This window comes from Anoplopoma fimbria, chromosome 24 (assembly GCF_027596085.1).
Source record: "Anoplopoma fimbria isolate UVic2021 breed Golden Eagle Sablefish chromosome 24, Afim_UVic_2022, whole genome shotgun sequence".
NCBI lineage: Eukaryota > Metazoa > Chordata > Actinopteri > Perciformes > Anoplopomatidae > Anoplopoma > Anoplopoma fimbria.
Window position 1 is genome coordinate 10908857 of NC_072472.1, and position 11549 is coordinate 10920405.

Sequence of the window (11549 nt, forward strand, 5' to 3'; positions counted from 1 at the left end):
CTGAAGCATGTATGTTGAATTTAAAAGAGCTAAAATACAAACAAGAAATTAAAAAAGATTAAAAAAATGTCTCAGTAGAAGGTTGTTTGAAAATTGCACAGATTGTGGTTTTACATTAACATTTAGTGTACAGCTATTCAAAACACAACACACAGAAAACACTGAATTACATTTTCTTTAGAAAATGTTAAATATAAGTACTTTCCCAAATCTTAGATACAAATAAAACCATTTGTAACTTAAATGTTATCCTAATCCTCAGTATTTGTCTGATTATAGTCTTTCATCAGAATTGCATTGCATAAAAGTTGAATACAAGTTCAGCTTTTGATTAAAACAAATACTGCAATGGTTTGAAACTGGAAAATTGTCTAAGTGTGAAAAACACACAGGGAAAAGTGATTACATTTACATGATAAAAATGTCACCATGCCATCATATGATCTGACAGTTTGTGCTGTAAAATTGCTGTAACGCATGAAGTCTTTCTTAGCAATTACTAAGAAAATGATCACCTTGTACATCACATTCAGAAAACAGCAAGCACAAGCACAAACACACACTAACACCCACAGTAAGTAATTAAAGGTCTGTGTTTTTGAAACTAGAAAGAAATTAAAGTAGGAAGTTGCTCCATTACTGTATATTTTTTATTTTACTGTTTACATGATGTATTTATTATTTATCACATGATAACATTTCATTTCAAATGAGAGACATTTTGAGCTGAACAAAATTATTATATTACTTAAAAAATCAAAAGAGATCAAATCCAGTAGATTATATAATTTTTCTTATAAGAAAGACATCCTTACCTTTTCAGCTGAATACCGCGGTGTGTGTGACAACACACTACTTGTGAGGATAAATCCATTCACTGTGAACTCTTCGCTACTCAACATTTTTGACATTTTGACACATTATGTTACATTTCGGACGTACGTGCCATTTCTGAAAAATATGGGATCGGAGTGATTTGTTTGAGGGCCCTTCTGCAATGTCAAACAATAACACACATTTCAGAGAGCATGGGGGCATTTATGCCAAGTTTTACTTGAATCTTTTAAAGGAACAAATGAAACACAATCTCATTTGTGATTCATATTTTCACAATTAAACAAAATAATAATAATACTATTGATAATAATATATCCATGATGACATTAAAACATACTAATTTAACCTAATTTCTTAATGTCTTGATTGACACAAAAAAGGAACCTGTTTAGAACTCAGTGATGCTGTGACTTTGCTTTTATCAATTAAACTAATTCAAACAATACAAAAAGAAAAGGTAACGTTGTACTTGATGCCAAAAAACAGACATGTAACCACTAACCAATTATAATTAATTTCACCTCAAAGTTAAAATGATTCATATATTTTAAAATATTTTCATATTTATTTATATGTGCTTTAAAAAAAAATCTGTACTTTAAAAAAAAATGCTGGGCGAAAACCTCACAAAGTTTAGCAAAGCTGATTGAGCTGGTGTGATTACACTTTTCCTTTCACTGTGTTTTAGTTAATTGTACTTTCTGATTCAAGATCCTGAAACCTTTTCAGTCTATACATCCTCAGTTCTCTTTCACTTCTCTTCAACAACTATTTTTGTTGCTTTTTTGGACTAATCAACTCTAGAGACTTAAATTATCAACTTTAGAAAGTGTTTTGTTTCAGCGGGTAATTATATTAACTTTACAAAGAATGGCGATATGCCAACTGCAAAATCTATGAATCCCTTTCAGTACTTTTTAACACCCAACAAAACCTTCTACTGAATCTTTATTACTTGTGTTTGATCACCGGTCTAATCCTCCACATGAGGGCAGTGTTTCCAGCTCTGCTAATGCATGTTCTGGAAACATTTGAGTATTTCTGACTCTCCTGCTGTTGTTCAAACACCTCCAACATGTTGCGTTCCAACTGTGCTTATCTTTATCCAGTTAAACTCTGTTACTGATGGAGAGGTGGATGACTTTCTTCCAGCTGTGACGATGATTCAGACAAATAAGAAACTATGAGTAAGGTTAGAGGGCAGACTTTTTATCCCATGTGCCCGATGTCTCGAGGACACACAGCTTTTAGGTTGTGCCACGGATAAGTCAACATGTTGTAAAGTAAAACTGTTTTCACAGGAGACATCTGCCCAGCAACTAATTGAAGACCAGTTCATCAGAGCATAAGGAGGAAGCTAATTGTTTGAGGAACATAATGGTGCGATCCATTGCTTCCAGGGGTTCCTGGTATCGTGTTGCAACTCTTCTGGCAAAATGCAATACAAGTTTAAACCTGCCTGGAAAAATGATCACTGACCGTCAATCCCATGAGAGTCAAATCTGAGTGTTGGTGCCAGGAATACTGAGAAACGTGTTCTTAGTTATTCATTGATAAAAACATTTAAAAAATGGCACTAGGGCAATTTGGACTTAATTTGTGATCTCTTTTCATTTAAATATACCTAAATAAAATGTCTGATGGAAAATAAAATGATTCTGTTTTTATGAATACAGACTCAAACATCCATTCAGGCCTACATAACTTTAAATACACACATATGAAGGCCGTAGACAAAGAAGACCTTCACCCCGTGTCTTTTTCCCCCTAGCTTTCATGAATGAATTCCTGTAATTCTGTGGTAATAGTCGATCATTTCTAAATCTCTCCCACTTTAGGTTGCGATGACTTTAGTTCAGGAGGAGTGAACTGAGCAGACTTCATTAGCTTAAGGAAATGGACTACCCCTCTCCCTGTTAATGATTCATCTACAGAAAGAGGTTCAGAGGCTCACACTATTGTTCAGTGAATTCATTCAACACCCTGGATAATTTAGGAAAAAGACCGTAAAATCTGCCTATCCCTGCAGATTAACTGTTTCATTTAAATAACACACCCAGGAGTTCAGGTGGTAAGTTTGATTCATAATTATTTTAACATGTTTGATATTTTAATTGTTTTTATTTGGAGTTAAAAAGCACTGAATAACTTTTATATATAATTCAGCCATAGTCAGCTTACTTTTTGTTTAAGGATTTATCAGTACTTTAAAACAAATTGTAATATTACCGTCAATTACTATGCTGACACATTTATGTGTTTATATCTATTTTTATCAATTAGGAACAGTTATAAAGTTGTGTGAACTGTAATGTTGGCCTTTTTTTTAATCATATTATTTAAAAAGAATACGTGGAATATTAAATTGATTATATAATTATACTCCACAATCATTTTCGTTTCAATTGATAATTTAATGCAAAATATGCTTTCCATCCAAAATGATGGCATTAAGAAATTTCAATAGATTTTATAAGGCTGTTCTTAAACTTCTCTCAATAATGGTTAATACGGCAAACAGTGGCTCGAACAGCCGTTAGTCACTTCATTATCACAGCTCTGCCCCAGCATTTTTCCAGCAGTATTAGCCAGATGCAGTAGGCTTCTCTCCATGGTGACTGGCTTCACTGGCCACAGCATGAGGACCGAGCACTTAAAAGAAGGAAGGTCATTAGACTGTGACTTCACTCATGTATGTCCACAATCTATTTCAGCTCAGATGGATATTTCAAGCAGCAGGACTGCAGCGTTACTGAGGTGTGAAATATTAAAATGAATCTCCTCTTAGAAACATTACCAGAGCAGTCAGCTCTTAAAAAAACATTTACAAACTCTTAAAAAAACATATGTAACTGCGTAACCCTGCTAGAGAATAATAGCCTCGGGTCATGTTGGCTTCTAACCGATTCCTTCCCTCTCTCCCTGTTTATTAGCGAGCTCAGTGCTGAGAGTTTATTGGTTGGTGTCCAAACAGAATTAATTATTAGGAAAACGAAAAACATCTCAAACTAAAACAAAGTTTCCTTTTCTACATGTATGTTTATTTTTCAATAGAAATATATTGAATATCAGATTGTAGCCCATTTGACTATAAAAGCACAATGTGTTTTTCCCTTTTCTCTACAGACGGATAATCTCATCAGTGTAAACATGAATAACACAAGACAGCGCAGCAGGCAGATTGATGGGAGAAGATAATACTGAGAAAAACCTTCACTCTGGGGAGTTGTAGACAATAATCCTACGCATTTGAAAGAAAAGAAAGATGAGACTGGTTCTGTATTACCTGATAGTGTTGGGGTCCAGTTATGTGATTTCAACCTATGGGCCCCACCAGAGAGCACAGAGGACTGGTGACATTCTGCTCGGGGGTCTTTTCCCCATACACTTTGGGGTCGCATCCAAAGACCAAGACCTGGCAGCTCGGCCCGAGTCCACTCAGTGTGTCAGGTAACATTTTGAGTTTACATGACTTGACTGAATGATTGTGCTCAACTTGTCTAAATCCATGACCTTGTTTGCTCCTACAGGTTCAATTTCCGTGGTTTCCGTTGGCTCCAGGCCATGATTTTTGCGATTGACGAGATAAACAACAGCAGCACTCTCCTGCCCAACATCACCCTCGGCTACAGGATCTTTGACACGTGCAACACAGTGTCAAAAGCCCTGGCAGCCACGCTTAGTTTTGTGGCCCAAAATAAGATCGACTCCCTGAATTTAGATGAATTTTGCAACTGCACTGATCACATCCCAGCAACCATTGCAGTAGTAGGAGCAGCTGGATCTGCAGTCTCTACAGCTGTCGCAAACCTACTGGGTCTTTTTTATATTCCCCAGGTGAGTAACTGATCAGTGGCTATATCGGTACCACATCAATACTCCTACTCAGTCGTGGCCTTAAAACTGAGCAAATATCACACGGCAACACTGTATCATGCAAATTATGCAAAAATACAGTTTACTTGTAGTTTATAATACATTTGACAGTAAACGTAATTCCTCCTGGATGACGTGTTTTATCAAGAAATTGACAAAGCCTTTATATTAAATAATGATAATGAAGCAGAACACAAAGGAAACAGAAATGACCTGAAATATTTTACCGTTTCAGATCAGCTATGCCTCGTCTAGTCGCCTACTGAGCAACAAGAACCAGTACAAGTCCTTCATGAGAACCATTCCTACGGATGAGTACCAGGCCACAGCCATGGCCGACATCATTGAGTACTTCGAGTGGAACTGGGTCATTGCTGTGGCCTCTGATGACGACTATGGACGCCCAGGGATTGAAAAGTTTGAGAAGGAGATGGAGGAGCGAGACATCTGCATTCACCTAAATGAACTTATCTCTCAGTATATTGAGGATTGTGAAATCCAAGCTCTGGCCGACAGGATTGAGAACTCCACAGCTAAAGTCATAGTTGTGTTTGCCAGTGGCCCAGATATTGAGCCTTTAATCAAAGAGATGGTGAGGAGAAACATCACGGATCGTATCTGGCTAGCCAGTGAAGCGTGGGCTAGCTCCTCTCTTATTGCTAAACCAGAGTATCTTGATGTTGTGGCAGGGACTATTGGCTTTGCTCTAAAAGCAGGGCATATACCTGGCTTAAGAGAGTTCTTACAGCAAGTGCAACCAAAGAGAGACAGTCATAATGAATTTGTCAGGGAGTTTTGGGAGGAAACCTTCAACTGTTATCTGGAAGACAGCCCGAGGCAGCAAGAAAGTGAGAATGACAGTACAAGTTTCAGGCCTTTGTGTACTGGTGAGGAGGACATTACAAGTGTCGAGACCCCGTACCTGGACTACACACACTTCCGTATCTCCTATAACGTGTATGTTGCAGTTTATTCCATTGCACAGGCCCTGCAGGACATACTCACCTGCACACCTGGACATGGACTCTTTGCCAACAATTCCTGTGCAGATATAAAAAAAATGGAAGCATGGCAGGTAAAATGTTGCACATTAACCCCAAACCAAAGCAATTAATTAACATATCATATACCTTTAGCAAGTTTGAGGCATCTGAATGTGTGGTTCTGCTTCGCAGGTCCTGAAGCAGCTCAGACATTTGAACTACACCAACAGCATGGGGGAAAAGATGCACTTTGATGAGAACGCAGACCTGGCAGCAAACTACACCATTGTAAACTGGCACAGGTCTGCTGAGGATGGCTCTGTGGTGTTTGAGGAGGTGGGATACTACAACATGCACATCAAGAGAGGAGCCAAACTGTTCATTGACAAGACAAAGATTTTGTGGAATGGATATAGTTCTGAGGTCAGTCTAAATGTTTTGTAGAGGATGTACACATATTTTGGTGTATTTTTATTTTCCTGGTATGATCTACTAAGAAGCAAGTCATTATAGCATAGAAGAAAACATTGACACCTTTGTTAATGTACATTGTTACAATTGCTGCAGGCTCACTTAAAGCTGCAGCAATTGGATTTTTTTTGTCCACTTGTGGGCAGCAGAACTCACTGTAGATACAAGATTGACGCCACATGAAATTGTTATGGCAAACATGTTAGCAAAAACTTGCTCATATCCTCTGCTAATCCCTAACGTTGGCTGCCTGGGCGGGAAGCAAACGGTCGCTTTGCAAGTGCTGGAGACAAGTTGATAAGAGCAGTGAGAGGGAACCAAACAATAAGTGTGAGGATATAAAAAACAAAACAATGAGATGAAAGACGGTAACACACTTTGTAGAGCTGAGGGGAATGGCAGAGCTGAAAATGATCTATGGGTTTGTCACTACTACTTCATTACTGCTTTCACATTACACAGAGTCATTTGACCTATTGGTCATAAAAATGCTATTGGGAACATGGACCAGGTTTTTTTCTTTGGATTCTTCTTCTTACTATTATTATTATCATCATGTAATAACAACAACAAAAACAACAATAATAATAATAAAAATAATAATGCATCCAACCATTAATGAAATAAGATGGTATGATGTATGGTAATGTCCTTGTAGGCAGGTTAAAAAATGTTTCAAAAGACTTATATCAACATATATAAATCATATCATATAAATCAAGAAGAATATGTGGATAAACTTTGCTTCACTGCAACAAAGGTCCATTACGAAGTCCATCAATCTACATTTTTCAAAAGTTGCATAATCAATTAATTCCAAAAAATCCTTAAGGATTTGTTAAAAACATTTATTCACAGATTTTCTAGTTTCTGGAGATGAAATGTTTTGAAATATGTCCAAAATAGAGGGAACAGTGACAGTGTATTATAGCATTGAAATGGAAACATTTCGTAACTTGCCAAATGTGCAATCAATATAAAAATGGAAATATACTGTATGTGATGATTACAATCATGTGTGATTAATATCAGAGTTTTATCTGTACATTTGAAATTAGGTGAATATTTAAACTTTCAACTGAATTAATTCTCCTAAACCCCAGTTGTATTTATAATACAGTCTGCAAAAAAAAGAATATCTCATGGGAATTCTTTGTTTAAATGTAACTACCCATCTTGTTCCTGATTTCTTGTTTTGTTTCTCTCGTGTTGACTTTGTATGAAAAGCATAAAATGCTCCTTAGATAGTTCACGCTTTTCTATCTCACTATTCTTTTTTTTATTAAAACAACAATTACATGTGAACACACTCTTACATCCATTATAACTGTATTTTCTGCTTTTTTCATGCATCTTTTCTGTCTGTTTACATCCTGTAGGTGCCATTCTCTAATTGCAGTGAGGACTGTGATCCTGGTACTAGAAAGGGAATCATTGACAGCATGCCCACATGTTGCTTTGAATGCACTGAGTGCTCAGATGGAGAGTACAGTAATCATAAAGGTATTGAGTTGACAAACATTCACAATCTCATATCTACTGATGTTACACTTGGCAAGTGCTGCACTTCTAACACAGACATTTTTTTTTTATCTATACAGATGCCAGTGTTTGCACCAAGTGTCCATATAACTCTTGGTCCAATGAGAATCACACGTTCTGCTTCTTAAAGGAAATTGAGTTTCTCTCCTGGACAGAACCATTCGGGATAGCTTTGACCATATGTGCAGTACTGGGTGTGCTCTTGACAGCCTTTGTGATGGGAGTCTTTGTCAGATTCCGCAACACCCCAATAGTGAAGGCCACAAACCGCGAACTGTCCTACGTTCTCCTGTTCTCACTTATCTGCTGCTTCTCAAGCTCCCTCATCTTCATCGGAGAGCCGCAGGATTGGACATGCCGCTTACGCCAACCTGCCTTTGGGATCAGTTTTGTTCTCTGTATCTCTTGCATCCTTGTCAAAACAAACAGAGTGCTTCTGGTATTTGAAGCCAAGATCCCCACGAGTCTCCATCGTAAATGGTGGGGATTAAACCTGCAGTTTCTGTTGGTGTTTCTGTGCACATTTGTTCAAGTCATGATATGTGTGGTATGGCTTTACAACGCCCCTCCTTCCAGCTACAAGAATCACGACATCGATGAGATCATTTTTATCACCTGCAATGAGGGATCTGTGATGGCTCTTGGGTTTCTTATTGGCTACACATGCCTCCTGGCTGCTATATGTTTCTTTTTTGCATTCAAGTCACGGAAGCTTCCAGAAAACTTCACAGAGGCCAAGTTTATCACTTTCAGTATGCTCATATTCTTTATTGTTTGGATCTCTTTTATCCCTGCGTACTTTAGTACTTATGGCAAGTTTGTTTCCGCTGTGGAGGTCATTGCTATACTGGCATCCAGCTTTGGGATGCTGGCCTGTATCTTCTTCAACAAGGTCTACATCATCCTCTTCAAACCCTTCAGGAACACCATCGAGGAAGTCCGATGCAGCACCGCGGCCCACGCTTTTAAAGTGGCTGCCAAAGCCACACTGAAACACAATACAGCTGCGAGAAAAAAGTCTGGCAGCATCGGTGGATCTTCTGTCTCAACTCCGTCCTCGTCCATCAGCCTCAAGACCAACGGCAATGACTGCGACGCGACTTCAGGAAAGCATAAGCCAAGGGTGAGCTTTGGCAGTGGAACAGTTACTCTGTCCTTGAGCTTTGAGGAGTCGAGGAGGAGCTCTCTGATGTGATAGCGAATGTGTGAAAACATCCGCTTCAACCAACCAATTCATGGGGTGGGTTTTGGGAATTTATTTTCAAAAGCATTTAAATGTAGACCTTATCCATCTTCCCATTTTCTTAACATTTTGTCTGAGAGATGACCAGTCCAAGTAATATACTGTACTATACCTGAATCCTGTGACTCTTATTATTTTCAGCGTTACCCTGATGTACACTAAGCTAATAACAACTATTTTGTACAATTAAAAAACATGACATTAGATCCTTAAGTTGTTGCTTTTTTCTTTGGAGACTTTATATTTTAATTTAGTTAGTGAACTTTTCCATATATCCATCCATATATCCATCCATATATCCATCAATCTGTCTGTCTGTCTGTCTGTCTGTCTGTCTGTCTGTCTGTCTGTCTGTCTGTCTGTCTGTCTGTCTGTCTGTCTGTCTATCTATCTATCTATCTATCTATCTATCTAACTAACACAGTAAGAGTAAGCATATAATAAATCACTAACCATGTAAGACGGTTTGTTCAGCACAAAGACATGGCTGGTTTGCAAATATTTGATCAGAGGACAACACAGGCTTTATAAGCGAGACAGGAGGGTGTGTGAGTCACACTGTAAATACACAATTACAGGATGCCGACTAAACGTTCCATACTTTGTAATTACATTCTATTGTGGTCAGGCACAAGACAACAAAAGAAACGGATGTTAAGTCCGGCAACATTACATTGCCAAATCCATGCTGCCTTATTTAGGGTGTATTTGGGTAGAACAAAGTGTGAAATATTTGTTCGGCTTAATAAAAATGGCGTCACTGTTGTCGTCACAGTCAGACTAAACCACAACATCAAAAGTGTCCCCTTTCAGATTTAGACTCTTTCTTAATATATCAATTGGGATTTCTTTGGGATATTCTGTATTTCTCGGTTTCTCTCCTTTCTGCATTATGTCTAATGTTATTAAAAAATGACAAATGTTGTACAACAACCACAAATAAAGAAAAACTGTGGAGCTCACACAACTGAAATGACTTGAATTACTTTGAAGTATAACAGCAATCTAGGATAACAACCAATATGTTTGGACAAATAACTCAAATCTTCTCAGAAATATAGATCTGAATATAAGAAAAAAAACGTGATCAAAACAAAACATTGAACATGCTGATGGAGGTTGATGGGACATTTTTCTGTAGATCTCTTAGAGAACTTTCTCTGCTTCCAGCTTTCTTATCACAAGTCTCTGACAACTGCAAACAGTACATGCCTATCTCACATGTTAATGTCATTCTCGCAATAGGACTAGACTACAGTCATGCCCTCATGGTTGGGAGGAGGTTTAGAGAGGAGGGAGGAGCAGCTTGGGGAGGGCCAGTTAATTCTGATCCACTCTGTCTGCTTGTCAAGTGTTAAGAAACTAAGCTGTAACTATTTCCTTTGTATAAAAGACTCTTGGCCTATGAAGAAATAATAGAAAAATATAACAATATACATATTATTAATAACAATATGAAAGGGGCCATTCTGCACACGTTATATATTTTGATGTATACTGAAATGAACGTCTAATTATTACGCCGGATTTTACTTTATGTATATTTTTACTTTTACTTATTGTAAGAAAAGGATTTGAGTACTTTTTTTTAAACATAATTAACAAGTGAAGGCGCCTGTAATATTAGTTGAGAAGATAAATACTTTGTGTTTTTCCATGCCCTGAAATTATTCCTTAGGGTCTTTGGAATGTGTGAGTGTGACTCAATTATAGCTCGACAACACCACCCTGGGAATTGCACTCGAGGAAATGTTCAACGGGAGGAATTTGTAGTAAAATTCAAGTTGGGCAACAACTTGCACCACATGCAAGACAAGATGCTAATATTCAAAGGAACTCAATAAAGAGCAATATAAAGTCAAGAAGGCAAAACAACAGCAGTGATATACTGTATATTAATCCCACTGTTTCTGTTTCACTATGTATTAATCATTGTAGAATTTTTAGAAAAAAACTTTCTAAAGGGGAAAATCTCAATAATACAACACAATACAATTATGTAAGAAGGCGTTCAAGGAGTTCAGGACCTCCTACATTGCTCAACAGGAAGATGACACTCATCCAGTGTCCTAGCTGACCTGAAACAGGCTGAGGAGCAGCTGGACAACCACCTCCTCTGGTGGCTGGAGGACAAGACCTTTATCCTCACAGCCAGTGTAGCCCAGGGAGACCAGCTGTTGTTTGATCTGCAGGATGGGTATTGCATGATGGGAATGTTTGTTACGGTCATAATCATGGGCACAAGAGGGGTTTGTATTATTTATCCATGTAATTTACAAATTGCATCAAAAGTCAGATCAGAATATTCATGGCCTTATTGGTGCTGCAAATGGTAATGTTAAAATGAAATAGCTATGCAGTTGCAAAGAAGCATGGAACTTTGATTTACATGCTATTTTTCAACTTTTGTTTCATTATCTGATATATATATATATATATATATATATATATATATATATATATATATATATATATATATATAATTCAAGTTGAACTTCAATATTCTATACATTGGTAGCTGTGTTGTAATCTTTATTTCACATTTATGCTTCTTTTAAACTGCTGTGTGGACAACATTTTTACTTCAGTTTACTTGT

General features: G+C 37.4%; 1 protein-coding gene across 1 annotated transcript; it reads left to right on the forward strand.

The window, feature by feature from the left end:
• Positions 1-4102: 4102 nt before the first annotated feature.
• On the forward strand, positions 4103-8904 carry casr (calcium-sensing receptor). The gene is made up of 6 exons (XM_054626537.1): positions 4103-4287; positions 4368-4674; positions 4949-5788; positions 5889-6119; positions 7547-7670; positions 7769-8904. Exons 1-6 carry the CDS (start codon positions 4103-4105, stop codon positions 8902-8904), a joined length of 2823 nt encoding a protein of 940 aa, XP_054482512.1.
• Positions 8905-11549: the final 2645 nt, after the last annotated feature.